Source organism: Elgaria multicarinata, chromosome 6, assembly GCF_023053635.1.
Source record: "Elgaria multicarinata webbii isolate HBS135686 ecotype San Diego chromosome 6, rElgMul1.1.pri, whole genome shotgun sequence".
NCBI classification, from domain to species: Eukaryota; Metazoa; Chordata; class Lepidosauria; order Squamata; family Anguidae; genus Elgaria; species Elgaria multicarinata.
In genome coordinates, this window is record NC_086176.1 from 5,181,155 (window position 1) to 5,201,606 (window position 20,452).

The 20,452-nt window shown below is 40.3% G+C and overlaps 1 protein-coding gene across 2 annotated transcripts in view; it reads right to left on the reverse strand.

Moving 5' to 3' along the window:
- SIDT1 (SID1 transmembrane family member 1) overlaps positions 1 to 20,452 on the reverse strand; it is a 117,802-nt gene that overhangs the window by 84,668 nt on the left and 12,682 nt on the right. For both annotated transcript variants that reach the window (XM_063128910.1, XM_063128911.1), the window contains exon 6: positions 17,623 to 17,771. In XM_063128910.1, the coding sequence (XP_062984980.1) occupies positions 17,623 to 17,771 (149 nt within the window). The remainder of the gene's footprint in view (positions 1 to 17,622; positions 17,772 to 20,452) is intronic.

The window sequence follows — 20,452 nt, forward strand, 5'->3', positions numbered from 1 at the left end:
CAAAAGTTAAAATAGAATTAAACCTACAGCAAAATTAAAAACATGTTAAAATTTAAAAAACTATAACAGGTTAAAAGGGGAGATCCAATACATTAACACAGGTCCAGTATAGTTCCAAAAGCCTGCTGAAACAAAAAAGTTTTTGCCTGCCTCCAAAACTAGCACAGAGGGAGCCAGCCTAGACTCCCTGGGAAGGAAATTCCAGAGCCTTGGAGCAACCACTGAGAAGGCCCTCTCCCGTGTACCCATCCGGCATGCCTGGGATGTTGGTGGAACTGAGAGAAAGGCCTCCCCAGAAGATCTCAGAGCACAGGCAGGCTCATAGGGGAGAATATGATCTTTCAGACAACCTGGACCTGGTTAGGCCTCATCTAGAGTATTGCGTCCAGTTCTGGGCTCCACAATTCAAGAAGGACGCAGACAAGCTGGAGCGTGTTCAGAGGAGGGCAACCAGGATGATCAGGGGTCTGGAAACAAAGCCCTATGAAGAGAGACTGAAAGAACTGGGCATATTTAGCCTGGAGAAGAGAAGATGGAGGGGAGACATGAGAGCACTCTTCAAATACTTAAAAGGTTGTCACACAGAGGAGGGCCAGGATCTCTTCTTGATCTTCCCAGAGTGCAGGACATGGAATAACATGCTCAAGTTAAAGGAAGCCAGATTCCAGCTGGACATCAAGAAAAACTTCCTGACTGTTAGAGCAGTACAGAAATGGAATCAGTTACCTAGGGAGGTTGTGGGCTCTCCCACACTAGAGGCCTTCAAGAGGCAGCTGGACAAGCATCTGTCAGGGATGCTTTAGGGTGGATTCCTGCATTGAGCAGGGGGTTGGATTCAATGGCCTTGTAGGCCCTTTCCAACTCTGCTATTCTTTTCTTTTTTTAATATTTTTATTTATTTTCTACACTATATAAACATACAACATTACAATAGTAATAATAATAATAAAAAAATAAAACATCAAACAACTGCTACATACATATTGAATAAATGTTGAGTACATATATGTTGAATAAGTATTACCTATACATTATCATACTACAACATAATCATTCTTAACATAAAAGTGCACCCCCCACCTCGGGATCTATTCCTGAGTCCAAAATCTGATCATTTCTTCTGCTGGCGGTTTCCCACTTCCCTTAGTAAACACGAATATTAGGAACTGTTTCCAGATTCCTTCAAACTCATTTATTTTAATTACGCCTTTTCTCCACTTAATATTACATGTCAGTTTATCATTAATGGCTATATCCCTTACTTCTTTATACCATTCTTCAATAGAATATTCCCCTTGAATCTTCCAGTTCCTAGCCACCATCAATCGTGCTGCAACCAGCAAACTTGATATCAGCTCTATAGTTTCTTTTCCACACTTTATATCTTCAAATAGTGACAGTAATGCAATCTTTGGTGTTTGTTCTATTTTCATTCCCACTATTTCTTCAATTTCTGAAAACACCATCTTCCATAATCTTTGTACATATTTGCATTGCCACCACATATGTAAATACGTTCCTTTTTCCCCACAACCTCTCCAACAATTTGCTGAATGCTGATCATTTATCTTATTCAATCTAATCGGGGTTAGGTACCACCTCCACAAAATTTTAAAATAGTTCTCCTTTATTCTCACTGATAAACTTCTCAACACTCTTTGTTTCCATAGTCCCTCCCATCTCTGTCGCCCTATTTGTACCTTCAAATCTGACTCCCATACCATTTTCTCTGAGTTCTCTCTAAACTCCTTTTCTAACAATATTTTATATATTTCACTCATTAACCCTTTTAAGACTATACTACCTCCTTTACCTTTTTCCTTATTTGCTATTAACTCTTCAAACTTCGTCATCTTTCTGCAAACTCTATTATCTTTAATCCACTTTTTATTCCATTGTTCTAATTGCCCATATTCTAACCAAGATAATTTTTTCTCCTTTAACAATTTTTCCATATCTTCTCTTGTTTTTATATCTCTTAACCAATCCTTTCGTTTCATTTTACTTTTCTCTTTTAATATTTTACATAATCTACCCTTCAGATCCTCTGGGAAATTCTTTAACATTATTATCGGTGCTAAGGGAGAGTTGCTCGGAAGCAGCTTCCCTTTAAATTTACTCCAAATTTCCCATTGAGTCCTCAGGAGTGGATTATCTATACTTACAACCCACTTTCTCCCTCCATCTTTAAAAAAGACATTGTCCAAGCTCATCTCTAGATTACTTATAGTTTTTTCTTCCATCCAATATAAATCTCCTACTCCTATAATTGCTTCTACAATATGTCTTAATCTATTTGCTGCGTAGTATAATTTTATATTTGGGAAACCCAATCCACCCTTTTTTTGGCTTAGATACCAATTATTTTTATTCACTCTTGCTCTCTTTTCTCCATTACAATATTTATTAATAATATTTTGCCAACTTTTTATCTCAGTTTCTGATATTTTTATTGGTAACATCCTAAACACAAAATTAATTTTAGCTAAAATCTTCATTTTTATTAAAGCTATTCTTCCAAACCAAGATAAATTTAATCTTTTATATTTCTCCAATTTCTCTAATACCTCTTTCTTTAACCTCATTAAATTCTCCTTTTCAAGATTCTCTAAATTTTTTGTAATTTTAATTCCCAAATATTTAATCTCCTCCTTAACTCTCATTTCTATTCCCTTATGTTCCCATTCCTTTTCTTCCTTCTTAGTATAATTAAACAGCATCATCTCTGATTTAGACCAATTTATTCTTAACCCTGTAATTTCTTCAAATTCCCTCAACTGATATTTAATTCTTTCTATTTTTCTTATTGGGTTCTTAATGGTCAATAAGGTGTCATCCGCAAACATATTTAACTTTATTTCCCTTACCTCTCCAATTCCTTCTAACTCTTCATCCTCCCTTAGTGCCTTCGCCAATACTTCCATAACCATTACAAACAGGACCAGCGAGAGCGGACATCCTTGTCTTGTACCTCTGGCTAGTCGTATCTTTTCAGTGAGTCCATCGTTTACCACCACTACAGCTGTATTTTGGGAATATAACTGTTCTATTATGTTTTTAAATTTATTTCCAAATCCCAATTTATCTACAATAATCTTTAATGCCTGCCAGCTCACACAATCAAAGGCCTTAAAACTATCCAATGCCATAATTCCTGCCTTGATATTTGATTTTTTTATTACATTTATTACATTTAAAACTCTTCCCACTAGACTATGCATCTGCCTTCCTGCCACAAACCCACATTGATCTTCTCCTATGTATTCTGATATAAATTTATTTAACCGTTTAGCCATAATAGATGAGAAAATTTTGGCATCCTGATTTATTAACGAGATAGGTCTGTAAGAATCAGGACTAGTCAGGTCTTTATCTGGTTTTGGAATTAGAATTATCAATGAGTGTTCCCATGATTCAGGTATCTTCTCTCCTAATAATATCATATTATAAAGTTTCAGTAACTTTGGAACTAAAAATTCTTTGAAAACTATAATATTCTGGTCCTAAACCATCTGCTCCCGGTGATTTACCAACTTTCAAATTATCAATGACATCTTCAACTTCTCTTTGAGTTATTACCTTCTCCATTAGCTCTTTATATTCTGGTTTTATTCCATTCTTTATAAACCTTCCAATATATTCCTCCACCTTTTCTTGTTGAGTTTCTTTACCCTTATATAGTTCCTGATAAAATTCCTGGAAAATTTTTATTTTATCTTTCATTATGTGACAATAATTCCCTCGATTATCCTTCAATACTTCTATCCCATTCCTCCCTTTTTCTTTTTGTGTGAGTCTGGCAAGCAACCTAGAATTCTTATTACTGTTTTCGAAATATTCCCTTTTCATATATATTAAATTCTTTTGAACCTCCTCTAAATTTAAATTTTCTAATTGTTTCTTCTTAGCTTGTATTTCTACTAATTTATATTTATTTTTACCTCACCAATATTCTTCCTCCAAATTTCTAATTTCTATCTCTAACTTTTCCTGCTCTGCACGTTGTTGTCTTTTTAAGCTACACATCTCTCTAATACAAATTCCTCTTACTACAGCCTTCATGGTGTCCCAAACGACTGACCCAGCTGTTCCTCCCTTTTCATTAATTTCCCATGACTCCGACAATTCCTTCTGAATTTTCTCTACCACTTTATTATATTTCAGTATTTTTGTATTCAACTTCCATCTATATGCCTCTTTATAGTTCTTCTGGACTGCAAATTCTAAACTTAACAAGGCATGATCAGTTACTTTTATTACCCCCATTTCCATTTTACAAATCTTCGTTGCAAAATCTTTTGAGACAAATATATAATCTATCCTGGAGTATGTATGATGAACTGGGGAAAAATATGAAAACCCAGGCTTAATCCCATTGAGTAAACGCCAAGAATCTGAATAATCATTTTCTTTTACTAATTTATTCAATATAGTTATATTATTCCTCTTTTCAACATTAGTGGGATTCGACCTGTCCCATCTATTATCCATGACCATATTAAAGTCCCCAGCTAATATAACAAACCCCTCCTTGAATTCCTCTATTTCTTTAAATAACTTTATAAAAAACTCTCTATGTCTCTCATTTGGGGCATACACATTAATTAGCATATATACCTTTCCTTCAATTTTACCTTTTAACATAAGATATCTGCCACTATCATCCTTTTTTGTTTCTTCTAATATAAACCCACTTTTTTTTGAGATCAAAGTGGCCACTCCATTTTTTTTTGACGTCCCTAATGACTTTTCATAATAAGCTAACCACTTTAATTTTATCATATTCGCATTCTCGGAGCCTTGGTGTGTTTCTTGCACCATTATAATATCCGATCCTTCTTTATTAAACATTTGTTCTATTCTCCTCCTTTTCACGACTGCCCCCAAACCTTTAACATTGAGTGTTGATACTTTTATCTTTTTATCCATATTCACCCTTTTGAAGTCTCTTCCGATCCCTTGTGCTCTGCAACTCAAATTTACTTACATAAAAACACAAACTCCATACAACTACCCCCACCCCCTTACCCCAACCCCTTCCCTCCTACCTTCCCCCCTCCCCACCCCCCACTCTATTCCCCCCCACATCCCTGTGAGTCTAATACTCCAGCCATTAACTTTAAAGGGAGGGGGGGAGGCAGTGCTGCGCCTGGCCGGCAAGATTTCTATGTTTAACATTTCTGTCTACAATTATCTCATATGATTAACAGTTCTATTACACCCCAGATGTCCCAGCCTCATTCCCCCCCCACCCGTTCCAGTCCCACTTGCTTCCCCATACAGACCCAGCCTCTTCAGCAACTCTTTACCTTGATCCAGTGAGGTTACTCTGTGTTCCCCCCCCCTCCGTGTGTAAATCTTAGAAAAACAGGATAACCCCACGAATACAGGATTTTGTTCTTCACTAGTATTTCAGTTATTGGTTTAATACTGCGTCTCCAGTTTAATGTGTGCTGAGAAAGATCATTATAAATTTGCACTGCTTTGCCTTTATACTGCAACTGGGCCATAGATCTCAATTCTTTCATAACTAGCTCTTTTTTATAATAATTACCAAATTTCACCAAAATGTCTCTAGTCCCTTTGTAGTTTTGCCCCCCAACACGGTGAACTCGATCTATATCCGATCCATCTATTTGTAGGTCAGGCAACAGCTCCTTGAACCAATTCAGGATGATTTCTCTCAGATCTTCTCCTTGTGTTTGCTTTAGCTGTTTTATTCGAATTGATGAACGACGAGATTGATCCTCCAAGGCTATCAGTCTTAATTCATAATCTTTAAATCGAATGTTTGTTGATTTTTCAAAAGCCTCTTGCTTCTTCTGGTTCAAATCAGCTTTTGTCTCCAAATCTTTAATATCTTTTGAGTTTTCCGCCGTCTTATCTGCCAGGATACGCATTTGTTGTCTAAAAACATCCATTTGCTGATCCATTTTTTAAAAAATGACTATATTGTTCTCTGCAATTGCAGCTTTAATTTCCACTAAAGAGGGTGGCTGACTGCCAGTTGCTTTTCCCCCTTCAGCCATGTTTTTTTTTTTTTGGCTCTGTATCTAAAAAAACTGGGTCTGTGTCTTCGTCTTCCTGTTCTCCTTCAGAGACTGAAATTTGGGAGAGGTTATGGTTACTTGGTCGCTTTTTCTGTGTATTTAACCTTTTCCACTCTTTCTTAATTCCCCTTTTAATGTTCGACATAGGACACTTCTGGTCAGGGCATAAACCTTTAAGTCCAGCTCCCTTTCTTGGCAGTTTATTTATTAGCTTATCTTCCGTATGTTAAACACTCTTTCTTCTTCTCAGGGGGGGGGAATACATCAGATTTCAAAACAGCATTCACTAGAGGGGACCAAAACTAGCCATACACAGTCCACAAATGCCACACTTCGCCCCCTCGCCGAACGCTGCTATTTCTCCACCACCGCTCACCCCCCCTTCTCGCCAGCCGATGATAACTACAAAAAACTGCTTTCCTCTTTATGAAGCCAGTATTTCAGTCTTTTCCACTTTGTAATAGAAGATAAGAGGTGAGATTCGCTATAAATCAAGTCAGCATCTAACAAAAACAAACCTTCTCTGCTCCAACTGCGCCATCAGCAGCCGGCAGCATTTAGTTTCGCTTTCCACAGACGCTTATAGAAACATTCCATAAAATCTCACCTTATCTCTTCCAGCTTATTCCAACACCGGCAAGTTAAACAGTTAACATTCATAGTCCTTTTCCATCATTTGATTAGAGATTTATGCCCATTAAAAAGGAGATAATTGTTTTTCCCGGCAAAGCCGGTTAGAGCATCAGAAAAAACTCGCCGACTCCATGGCTGCCAAGCTCCGCCCCCCCCAACTCTGCTATTCTATGATTCTATGATTCAATACAAAGTTCAAAGAGACAAGAGTCCAAATTGGATGGAAAGTCCATGTGAAGAGTGCAAGAAGCTCAGATGGTAGTAAGTCCAAACAGAGAGGATTTGGGGCAGTAAAGATGAGAACGTTCCTAGTAAACATTCAAAGCATGGGCATCTGCTTAAAAGCAAAGGTGTGGCTGCAATAGCCCTCCTCCTTTGCAACTAACAAGGGATTTTAAACCATTAATGAGGCCCCTGCCTGTTTCAAAGATAGGTTTGTTGCAAATGAGGAAGGCAGTATTATATAAAAATAAAACTTTTATTGCCTCAAACAAACATAGCTTCTAACTTCTCTCCAGTCCTGACTGACTCCTGAGAGTGCTGAGTCACTGACTGCTGTGTCATCTCCTGATTGGGCGAGTATTCCTTCAATCAAAGTCTGTGTCCCTGACTTCCTCTTCCATCTAACTTCCTGTGTGTCTCACTTAGTTCTACCTATTGATACATCTTTCCTTTTTTTATTTTAACCAACAATACATTACAACTCCCATTTACCCCCCCCCCCAAAAGTTAAACATAGTCTTGTAGATGGTGTGGCTTCTGTACCAGGCGACCTGCTCGAGTTCTTACTTGTTTTGCTATAGGAGATGTAGTTTCTCTGGGGTAATAAGCGGTATCATGGGTATCCCTAGGATGTGAGGACATTTCAACTATCTCCCCAGTCTCTCTGGCAGGGGATTCTGAATGACCTCTTGCCTGGAGGCCAGACTGTGAAGTGGGTGCTCTCTCCTCCTGGAATTGCTGTTCTTGGTTGTGGTTCTGCACACCTGCATTTGATACTAGTTGGCTGCTCCTCCGCAGATGTCTACGGTTTCTTCTGAAGACTTGACCCTCTGGTGTCACCACCTCAAATGACCGTGTGTTCACTTGCCTTTGTACTTCTGCCTTTCGCCATTCCTTGTTCTCTTGCCCTGCTGGCTGAATCCAGACTTGCTCACCACTGTGAAGATCAGGTAGATCTTTGGCCGACTTATTATAATAATGGGCCTGTCTAGATTTTTGTTCTGCTATAGAGTCAGCTCATTTGTTATGGATTTCTGGCTGCAGCAAATTTCCTCGCATTGGAAGTAAGGCTTAGTTCTTCGACCCATGAGACTCTGAGCTGGACTTGCATCCAAGCCTTGTGATGGGGTGTTCCTGTGGTCTAAGACAGCTAGATATGGATCTGTCCCAGCTTTCTTGGCTTTGACCAAAATACACTTTGCTGTCTTGACAGCTGACTCGGCTTTCCCATTGCTCTGGGGATAGGCTGGTGACGATGTCTGATGATCAAATTCCCACTGTGCTCTGAAGGCCCTAAATTCTTCAGACACAAACTGAGGGCCATTGTCTGAAAATAAAACATCGGGTATTCCATAACGGGCAAAGTGTCCTTTAAGCTTTCTGATAATTGTTCGAGATCGGGTATCTAGCAAGGAGTCTATCTCCCAGAAATTGGAATAGTAGTCCACCGTTATGAGGTAGTCTTTGTCTTGCAACTTGAATCAGTCTACTCCTACCTTTTCCCAAGGCCTCCTTGGAATCTCATGTGGGTGGAGTGTTTCTTTTTGCTGTCTGTCACCTAGAGAATTGCAGATCTCACATTGTGCCATGTAAGTTTTCAGCTGATCATTCATGCCAGGCCAATATATGCATTCTCTCGCTCTCCTCAGACAGCTCTCAATTCCCATATGTGAGGAGTGTATCCTTTTCATTATGTCCAAGTGCATTGCCTCTGGGATGATAGCTCTGTTTGCCCTAAAGAGAATTCCATCTTGCACACTGAGATCCTCTCTCATTGAGAAATAGGGTGTAACTTCCACTGGTAGCTGATGTTTGGTCTCTGGCCAACCATCCAGGACAATGCGTTTAACTATCTGTAAGTTGCTATCCTGCTCTGTGCCTTCCTGTATTGCTTGTAGGTGTGTCCGTGAAATGGGTAGATATTGCAGCATATTTATTGACTCTATGTCCTTTTCAACTGAACCATCTTCATTGGGCTCTGAGAGATATGCTCTGCTTAATGTGTCTGCCATTACCAGGTGCTTACCTGGATGATATTGGATCTGTACATCATACTTTTGCAGTCTCATCAACATCCTTTGAAGCCTCTTTGGGGCACTCAATAATGGTTTCCGCACAATGGTTCCAAGTGGCTTGTGGTCAGATTGGACATGTACTGTCTGTCCAAAAGTGAGCTGGTGGAAGCATTCCATCCCAAAAAGGACAGCTAACAGTTCTTTTTCAATTTGTGCATAACCTCTCTCTGTTTCTGAGAGAGACTTTTTGTCATGATCCCTTGTTGCTTCTATTATCGTATCTCCTTCTCCCACAATTAGGATATCATCTGCGATTATCTTCAGGCCTGGGATGTTCTCTAGCTCTTGATTCAACCTGCGTTGAAACACTTCTGGGGCAGGGCTGATGCCCATTGGCATTCGTAACCAGCGGTATCTGCCAAAAGGGGTTGCAAATGTGGTCAGGTAGCTAGATTCCTTATCCAGTTCTATGTGCCAAAATCCATTTTTCACATCAAACATTGAAAAAACCTCGGCTCGTGATAGGTCACATAGAACATCGTCAATGGTTGGCAGGGGATAATGACTGCGTTTTAATGCCTTATTTAAAGGTTTAGGGTCAATACAAATACGGAGTTTTCCGGAGGGTTTCCGTACAATGACCAAGCTGCTGATCCATTCTGTGCTAGTCTCTACTGGAGCAATTATGCCTTTGCTTTGAAGGCTTGCTAGTTCCTTCTTCAGTGGTTCTGCCAGTGCCATAGGAACTCTCCTTTTAGGGATCTTTACTGGTTCTACTGAAGGATCTACCTCAAGTTTCAATTTCCCTGCCAAATGTCCTTCCCCTTCAAAAACATCCCCAAAATCTTTCAGTATTTTCTCCATAGTCCAAATCCTGGACTGGTTCTGCTCACTGGCTTGTACAGCATTCAGGATGTTCTTATGTTGCACGTGAATCAATTGCATAGCTTGGACTGCTTTGCTTCCTAGCAGTGGTCTGTGGGCATTCCCTTCCACGATGATGAACTCTAAGCGATAGAGTCTATTATTCTTTGGATTGCGAATCTTTAGCCTGCACTTCCCCACAGGTTTCAGGGTACTGCTATTGTACATAATGAGCAATTGGCCACATGGTTCCAGATCTGTTTTCTTGTCTATTAGAGCTAATGGCAGCACATTGCAGGTGGCTCCACAATCCAGTTGGAAATGAACTGGGTGTTTGTTCAACAACATAGTGGCAAACAATGTGGTGGGGTAGGTTACCTTCTTCCCTGTATTCCCCACTATGTGGACATCATGATTCACTGGACCCAAAGTGAGGCTTAAAACATCCTTACAGTTTTCAGACTCATCGCTTTCATTCTGTATTGTTCTCACAGCCAGCCTATTAGGTTTCTTCTCACTCTTGCACTGACTTTGGAAATGGTTGGGTTTGCCACAACCTTTACACTTCTGTCCATATGCTGGGCACCTTTCTTTTCTCTTTTCGTGTTGTTTCCCACAGAACATACACTGTATTTTAGGCAGTCGTCTCTGAGGCTGCCGGCCCTGCTCATTATACTGACTTGACTGGTGTTGGACTGCATGCACCTGCACCTCATGGGTGCCTTCTAATGTCCTAAGCCTCTCTTTAGTAGCTTCAGCTGCCCTAGCAATCTCCAAACAACGAGTCAGTGTTAAATCTGGCTCCCGCAACAGCCTCTCACGGAGATGTTGGTCTGCGGTCCCACAGACAATTCTGTCTCTGATGAGGGAGTCTGTGATAGCCCCAAAATTACAGGTTGTTGCCAAAGTCCTTAGTGAAGTAACATAAGCATCCAGTCTCTCTTCAGACCCCTGCTGCCTCATAATTGAATTGATATTGTTCCATTGTTTCATTTTGTTTAGGTATGCAGTACTCATCCAGCCCTTTTACTAGCTGTTGCAGAGTAGAAGTTGTACTAAACCCAAGAGTTTTGCATATCTCTCGCCCCTTTTCTCCAATCAGATAATATAATAACTTTACCTTTTGCTTTTCTTCCTCTTTTGTGAAGGCAAGATCCAGGTACAATTCAAATTCCTCTTTCCAGTTCTGCCAAGCTTGAGCCAGATTAGGCCCAGTGAAATCCAGTGATGAGGGGGCTTTCAAACCTCGCTCCATAATCCAAAATCTCAAGCTGTTTTTTGTTGTTGTTGTAAATGGGTCCTGTTAGACTTCTGACACCATGTTTCAAAGATAGGTTTGTTGCAAATGAGGAATGCAGTATTATATAAAAATAAAACTTTTATTGCCTCAAACAAACATAGCTTCTAACTTCTCTCCAGCCCTGACTGACTCCTGAGAGTGCTGAGTCACTGACTGCTGTGTCACCTCCTGATTGGGCGAGTATTCCTTCAATCAAAGTCTGTGTCCCTGACTTCCTCTTCCATCTAACTTCCTGTGTGTCTCGCTTAGTTCTACCTATTGATACACTGCCCAAACAGGGCATTTCCATTCTGCCCTTCAGGGGTGACACTTATAGAATAGAATAGCAGAGTTGGAAGGGGCCTACAAGGCCATCGAGTCCAACCCCTTGCTCAATGCTTCAACCTGTCCGACTCTTCCCCTCTCCCCATACTGTTAGATTCTTACAGAGAAGCTGCCAGCCACCTTCCCTGTCAAGGCCAAATCTACCACCTGGATGGGGTGGGTGGGTAACTTTACTCCCCCCTGATGTCTTCTGACAACACTGTTGGCGATAAACTCACACTGATTTTGACATTTATAAGCTGACTAGGCCGAAACCCTTCCAGAACACTTCTGAACAGATTTTGGCTATAAAGTATAAGATCCATTGTGGTGCTGGAGCTGGGCCATAACACATTGTATTAGAAAACGCTTATCAAACATTGTTCATCAAACATTGCAAGAAATAAGGCATTTTTGTGAGATATTTTAGTAACATTCTGAAGTTTGTATGCTAAAGAATGTCTAATTACAATTTCTGGCTGATTTATCACCAATAACTTTGCAGAAGAGAAGGAATTTTAACTTTTTGTCAGAAAGGTTAATTAAAGAAGGTATTGAATATAAATAGCATATTTCCTCTAAAATCTCATTTAAGTATAATAGAAAGTGGTTTAATATAAAGGCTACATGAAAGGAGTTTTCTAAATGTTTTTGATAAGCAAGATACCTAAGGTATAGAAGCAGTAGCCTCAATTGTGAAGCAAGTATTTATGAATGACCATGCAGACAGAAATGGAAGAGAGGTTGATCTAGGTAGAGACATAGTACAGAATCCAATGGAGTGGTTACGCCTTTGCTAATTCTCTTAATGCTAATTCTCTAAAATGTGTTGTCTGAATTGAGCCTCTGTGTGTAAGTATTCAAATATTTTTGTTTGCTTATTTGTTTTTCTTCTCTTCCCCCTATTTTTCTATTTTTTTTGTTTTGATAAATAAGACTAATAACATGGACAGAATTAGATTTATTTTGCTGTACTTAAATGGCCTAAACAACTGTCTAAAACAGAAAAAGATGGCAAATAACTTCAAAAAGTAAAGTCAGAAATACTGTTTTTACAAAAAATGCATATAAAAGAACACATGGCATTTTAAAGGATAGGATGTTAAGCAATGTTTACATATCATGTGCTAATACTAAAGCAAAAAAGTGACAACATTAAGCAAACCTTAGATAAATATATAAATGAGTGACATTGGGAAGAATGATAAGGAGAGGCATATTCTGTTTAAAGGTGTTTTTGCATCATCTCCGTCCTCGTCCTCGTAATGCCTGCCTATAAGGGACAATGCCTATAAGGGCATTGCCTCATCTTGGTATTGCAGCACTGGACTCACATGACGCCATCCCTGTCCTGCACCCATCTCGCCTCTTTTCCTCCATTTTGCTTATTATGTTGGTGCGGAGAAAGTCTGGATTATTTTCCCTAAGTGGATTTAATGTGCCCTTAAGCCTTCTCGTTTTTTCTTTTGTTGGGGGTGTGTGCTTTGAATGGATTGTTGCTGACAAAAGGGAGGGTGGGGCAGTTCTCCTCCTCCAGCACATCATGTCGAAAAAATAGACTTGTGCTTAGTTTATTGAATGGACTTTTTACTGCTCCAACCCCACCCTCATTGCCTGCAGAAACAGAGCCCAGCCAATTAAAACGTTAAATCAGTAAATCGCTAGACAACAAAGCCAGAGACGGGATGGGTGTGGGTGGGGTGAGATGGGGTGGGGAAGGAGCCCAAGTTCCTTAGTACCCCAGCAGATCTCTATTATTATGAACTGGAGATGCACAACTGTGCATTATCAAAATAAAAGAAAATAGATCCTCCACAAATGCAAACAGGAGGAATTTCATATTGGTGGAGTATCAGAAGAATGACTTGAGGAGATTTTTTTTAAAAAAATCCTTAAAATCAGTGCATGAACGGATCTAATTTAAACTTGGCATGGCTAAAGCCCTCCTTAAGAGCTATCACCATGCCAAGTTTCATCTCTTTATCATTAAAAATTATGCAGATGTAAGCATTTAGTTAGCCAGAGTTGTCAGGATCAAAGCTAACCCTCACCCCACTCAGCCTCTTCCAGATACGGAGAGAGACTTACTTCTGAGTTAACACGTATAGAACTGACTTTTAATAGTGTCGTCACTCAGAAGCTTTTTTTTTTAAGTCTAAAACAGCAAACTGGAAAGACGTGCTCTGCAATCCTATGCTTATTTCTGAGGTCTTACTTCTATTTACTTCTCTCTCTGTTCAACGAGGGTTTACTCAAAGATAAACATGCATCGGATTTTAGTATGACTTGGATGTAAATGCAGTTGAAATCAATGGGATTTACTCTTGAGTAAGGGAATCAAGCCCGGGCAATAAACGAGCTCCACTAAACACCCACCCACACCCCTCCAATTCTGCCTTAATGCACCCTTGTGCAGAATCAGAGGTGTGTGTGTGTGTTAATGGGAAGGAATGATTTGAGGAGGGGGAAATTAAAAATTCCTAAAAAATAAAGGATGAACCAATCTGATTCAAACTTGGCATGCCTAAAGCCCTACTTAAGAGCTCTCACAGGCCCACATTTCATCTCTTTATCTTTAAAAATGAGGGATCTGATTAATTCCCATAGGAGCTCCAATGAGCGAGGGGGGAAGACTGCCACTTGATCACAATGTCCATCAACAACAAGAACCAATGAAATGGAAGTGGAAGGAGAAGGGGTGGGGTGGGCGCAATAGCAGTGGGAGTGTAAACAAGTGAAAAGAGAGTTCACTGGTATAGTGATGATCGTGAAAGGGAGGAACGCTTGCCATGCTTATGAAACGGAGGTAAAAAAATGCAAAGGCAAACCAGGGGAAAATGGGTGTGATGGAGCTCTTAATAACAATTTAAAAGGGTGAGGGTGGTTGTTGGCTGAGAGGAGGAGGAGGCAGAAGCAGCAAGAGAGTGAAGCAAGAGAGCTGAGAAGGAAATACAGAGAAACCAGCAGCATGGAGAAGAAAAGAAAAGGAGCCTGCAGCTTGAAGAAGAGGGTACCACCACTACAGGTGCTGGCAAAATATGACTAAAAGAATGGGAAGAAGCGTCTGTTGGTGGTCCAGCAACAATAACATTGTACCTCACAGTGAACTGTGGCTTAAAGTTGGGATTATGTGTATTTGGGTTCATAATTCTGTTAATAATTTTCTTAATATTTTTATTTAATAAAAATTCTAAAGGTAAGTAAATATTGTTAAATATTTATATGTCTGTCTTTGTGGTGACTGCAACTTTCTCCTCATCCTAATTATAGAAACCTAAAACATTACATCATCATCATCAGCTAAAGAAAGAAAGAACAGAAGCATGTTAAACAGTTAAATCAAACCACTATTTCCTCTTATGAGGAAAAAATGGGCTACAAATCATAATTCTTGACTGTTCCAAAATTGCTTAAACCACAACCACTGTTACTCACACTTGGCACAGCACTGTCCTCCGTGGCTAGCTCTGATCATATGAAAAAGGAGCATTTCCTTTTCCTTATTTATCAATGCTTTAAACTTGGTTAATAAAAAGTATCTTAGGATCAAGAGATAACTTTATTAACTGATGTCAACACTTGTTGCCATATTTCTTGCCTACAATGCTAATAACAATGGTTAAAAATCTCCTCTTGCTTTATTTTTTATTTATTTGATTTATACACCCCATCTTTCTATCAAAAAAATGGCACTCAAGATAGCTATTACATTTCCACAACATCTCAAAATATCCGTGGCGCACTTTTACAACTCTCACTGGAGTTATAAACCACTATCCCCACATTTTTATACAATATTCTTTCAAATAAGCAGCTATTCCATATACTAGGTCCACCTGTTTCCAAAGAATATTCCCTATTCCTATAGACACATCTGATTGAAGACCCTTTTCCCATTTATTGATATAACCTGGGTGTTCATTCTTTATATTTAATAACATATTATATACCTGAGATAATGCCTGAGTTCAGACAATACATTTCTCAACGGTGGTTTTAGAACTCCACGGTGGAGTTCTTACACCACTGTTGAGAAATGTGTTGTCTGGCAGGAAGACTCCAAGCAACGGTGGGTTTTTTTGTTTGTTTTTTGGAAAACACTCCATGCAGAATATCCACGCTGTGCAGAGGGGAGTTCCTGCACAACCGTTGTGTTGCGTGTTGTGTGGAGTGCTCTGCGGAGTTTTCTATAATGTTGAATTGACCTTTCCCACTGGCTACAGAATTCTCTGGCAAGAGTGGCAAAAGGAGGAAGTGCTGCTTTAGGAGAGCCACTGGGATGGGGGTTTTTTTGCAGCAAAGGCTGATGGGATACCATTGTGAGGCCCAGGAGAGGAGAGAGGGTGGAGGAACTGTCAATCAAATGATACAATGGATTTTACTCAACTCCACAGTAGCCCACAGTCACACAACGGTGGAGTTACAACATGTTATAGAATCATAGACTAGCAGAGTTGGAAGGGGCCTATAAGGCCATCGAGTCCAACCCCCTGCTCAATGCAGGAATCCACCCTAAAGCATCCCTGACAGATGCTTGTCCAGCTGCCTCTTGAAGGCCTCTAGTGTGGGAGAGCCCACACCCTCCCTAGGTAACTGATTCCATTGTCGTACTGCTCTAACAGTCAGGAAGTTTTTCCTGATGTCCAGCTGGAATCTGGCTTCCTTTAACTTGAGCCCGTTATTCCGTGTCCTGCACTCTGGGACGATCGAGAAGAGATCCTGGCCCTCCTCTGTGTGACAACCTTTTAAATATTTGAAGAGTGCTCTCATGTCTCCCCTCAATCTTCTCTTCTCCAGGCTAAACATGCCCAGTTCTTTCAGTCTCTCTTCATAGGGCTTTGTTTCCAGACCCCTGATCATCCTGGTTGCCCTCCTCTGAACATGTTATGTGAGGAGTACCCCCTAAAAACTCAACATTGAGTGGAGTTTTCACACTGAGTTGACTAACATGTCGTCTGAACTGAGCCAATTACTTCTTTATCAACTAGTACTTTTTCCCGTTGAGTCAATGGTCTGAGGTTACATCCCCCTTGCCTCACCTAGTCTTGAAAAACAATCTTAATTTGATAATATTTTAAAAAGAGTATTGGAATGCCACTCATATGTCCCTGAATTTGCAAGAATGCCTTAACATGTCAATTCATGGATTAATAAAATCCTTGTTTAGTCCAACTTGAGAGGGGGAAATCTAATTTTCCACCTTAATTAGTTTTGAGGCACACCTGGAAATTTCCTTCTAGGACCATTCCACTGTTTGTGAAGCTTGGGGGCCACCCAAACCTATAGCTATCCTAGATGCTTTGAACTGAGACAGTCCCCCCATAGCCCTCCAAGCGTGCACTAAACTAGTTTTGCAGGAAGGCAAACCTGCCTAAGTCTTGGATCTCCCAGTCCTTCGTACCATCTAGATTCCTGTGCTCTCCCCTGCACTGCAGACCAAGCCTCAGGGAGGACTGGTAAATTCATCTTCCTCTGCAACTCTTATCCTCACAGACTGTTTTTCAAACTGCAGATTCCCCTCCCTCCTCTCTAAAGCAGAGCACTTCAGTGTGCAGCTGCGCCACTATCATTCTCTCATAGAATCTCTCACACTCCCCTTTCCAGGACAGTCTTCTATAATCAACTATTCAATACCCTTTTGTTAATATTCTTTCAATAAAACTCAATTACTGTAAAAGCTCCGATCTCGTCTCTGTTGCTTCCTAAATACCTTACATGGGCATTCTGTTACCTTGACTAAACAGTCCAAAGTTACATTATTTGGCTCATTTGCGCTTTGGTTAAAGCTGCTAGTTTGGGGGCAAGCTCTATTGAATAGATAGCAGTCTGCCCTCTGGTAGAAGCCAGGGTTATTGTAGGAAATATTTCCCCTAGTATACATGTGGGCAAAACTCCCTCAGTCATTCCTCTTCCAGAAAGATTTATTCCCGGAACACAGAGCCATTGCCTGTAGAATAAACCTCTTGAGCTAGTGACTCCTGAAACACAGATCCCAGGCAAGTATGGTAACTTATAGCCAATCACTTCACTGCAGATTCCAGGGAGTCTTGCAAAACAGCATCCTCAGATAATGTCAATGTGGCAGGGAGGATATACAAAAAGAGGCATTCCTTAAATATTATTTATTGCATTTGTGTTCCACCCCATAGCCGAAGCTCTCCGGGCGGTTCACAGAAGATAAATCACTTAAAAACAATATACAAAATCTGCAACACACATAATCTGCAAGAGATACCTTAGTGCGGATGACATTCTTGTCACTTTCAATTTCAGGCATGGTGTCGAAGTCACTTTCCTCTTCCACAGAGCTGTCTGTGTCAGAGCCACAAGGCGGCCTGTGATCCAAAGATGACAAATGCTGGCCTCCACTGGAGCTTGACTCATCTGGAAATAATACAGGGACATCTGGAGTATGACATAACTCTCTTTGGAGAATAAGCCTCTTGAGCTAATGACTCCTGAATTGAAACTTCTGGAAAAGGGGTGGCATTAAAGTTTGGGGGCTGGAAGTAGGAGGTGGGGGTTGAGGTGAGGTGTAGGAAGAATGCCTAATGAGCAAGCTGCTCCTGCTGCTCTTCCACTAACTGGCACTACAGAGCCCCTTTCAGAAACGTAGGGTGTATGTCCCTTATAGAACCTAAAAGGCCGAGTAACAAACCTTCAAAGTCTGCCAAGGAGCCTGTCTAGGCAGCAATGATTAACCTGTAGATGTTCACCGCCCTTTAGAGTGTGCTTCCCTTTGGGGAAGCTTTGGCTCTCCCTTACCAGCTGCACTTGAATTCTGCTTGAATCTCCACTATTTGCTCTTTCCAGTTGCCTATGGAACAAACCTGGGTGCACAATAGGCAGTGGGCAGTGCTTTGAGAGTCTCTCTCCTAGCCAGGGCTTTCTCCATGTCTTTATCATCACTGGGAGCCAATCAACACTTTTGACTGTTAATTTTCCAATTCAGTTTCTTATTTTGGAAACTTACTTCAACTAAACATGCTCAGAATAGCACATTCTCATTTCAACAGTCTAAATACAATTGACTTTTGTGGATTGAAACAGCACATTCCCACGCACACCCACCCACCACCCCAGCTATATTTATGTTTCTGCACATCTATAGAATGCAAAGTCCTAAATCAGTTCTATTTGATCCCAGTATCAAGACCTGCCCTATCATGAGCTGGTATCTGGGGTGATGAACTTAGGTAGAACTAATGGGCAGAATATTTTACACAGATGTCTAAACATTTCTCACACCTTAAAACCATATCCCCTTGAATGACAGGCACCTCTAACCCAGGATACATGCAATCAACATGGATATATATGTAGTGCCATTTTTAAAAATCCTGTCATCTGAAAAGGGTGACTGGATTTCATCTGAAGGTTTAATCCATTAGATCTTTGACTTTTCTAAAACTCTCACCAACATTTGGAGAAAATGTTTAAGTCTACAACTTGTCTTTCCGGTATGAGATGGTGGTGTAGTCAGTTCATTCCTGCTCTGCTCCTGATCATTCCCTTACAAAAGGCTTCTGACTGCCTTGTTATCTAATGATTTAGTTTGGTTTTTCTTTCTTGCATGGGCTTTATCTTGTTTCTTTTCAACTTTGCTTTTAATTTTGCTTAACTACCTGTTGTTTGCTGCAGGAGGTTGAGGATGGCCCTACTGAAAGCTAAGAAAGTAGTGGGAACACCACCCACACCTTCTTGGACAGACGAGGAAGGAGAAGACATGAGTGTTTTTATGAAAAACATATCAGTACAGTTGTCTCAACTTCAGCCAATTTTGGATTCTATAAATACCCTACAGGGGACTGTGGACTCAATATTTATTTATTTATTTATTACATTTCTATACCGCCCAATAGCCGGAGCTCTCTGGGCAGTTCACAAAAAGTATCAATAGATACTCCTCTTATGCAAATAGAGGCTACATTCAACAAGCTAGAGGACCAGGTGGTTGCTCATGAAACAGCGACAATGGCATTGCATAATGTGTTATCTACTAGGATCACCCAGCTGGGAAATAACCTTCAGAGATCTAATCTACATGTTTTCGGTGTTCCGCAACAACCTCCACAAACCTCCACAAACACGGCTGGCCGATTTCATGGAGAAATTTTTGCATGAGTTGTTTGCACTCCCTGATGATTTCCAGCTGGATATAGAAAGAGCTTATCGTGTGCCTGGAGATCTTAAATGTGGGCCCAGGGAGGGCCTGGTTATTATTCAGCTTTTACCTGCTTCAACTAAGGAATTTCTCCTATGTACAGCTCACCAAAAAGCAGAGCTGTGCTGGGAACCAGCTAACTCAAAAATAGTGGTTTATCCCAATTACACTAAGATGGTGTCTGATCAAAGAAAGAAGTTTACCAAGGCAAGATCCATATATGGGCCAAATACGGACTCTTCTGTTGTACTTCACAAATGTTTTAGTCATCTGGTCTATATGACCTATGACTATTTGATTGTTGGTGGGGATTTTAATGAGATCTTAGATCCGTCTTTAGATAGAAATACACCCACTCCTAAGACCCATACAGTGGTGAGGCAAACGCTGCAGTCCTATATGGTTGATTTAGGTTTGATTGATGTTTGAAGAACATTTCATCCTGATGATAGAGAGTATACCTTCATTTCACCAGTACATCATAACTGTTTTTGATTAGATTACTTCTTGATTTCTAGTTCTTTATCGCAGCGTATAAAGGCTTGCAAGATTGACACATTGGTAATTTCAGATCACGCCCCAGGATGCTTGGAACTACAGTTCTCAGATTTGCCAAGACCTTCAGGCATCTAATGTCTCTCTTTTAAATGATGAGAGGTTTAAATCTCAGGTCTCTGCTGAATTGGTGGAATATTTTGATATCAACGAGGGTACTGTGAGTTCCTGCACCATGGAATGGGAGGCCAGCAAAGCCTTTATCCAGGGCCGAATCAAAATAGAACAGTGCAACAGGTGCTTTTAGATAAGAAGTTGAAAACTCTTATGACCCAGTTTGCTAGTTCTCCGTAAGCAACAAAAAGCTAAATGTGAACTAAATAATATTCTCTTTCAGCAAGTGGAA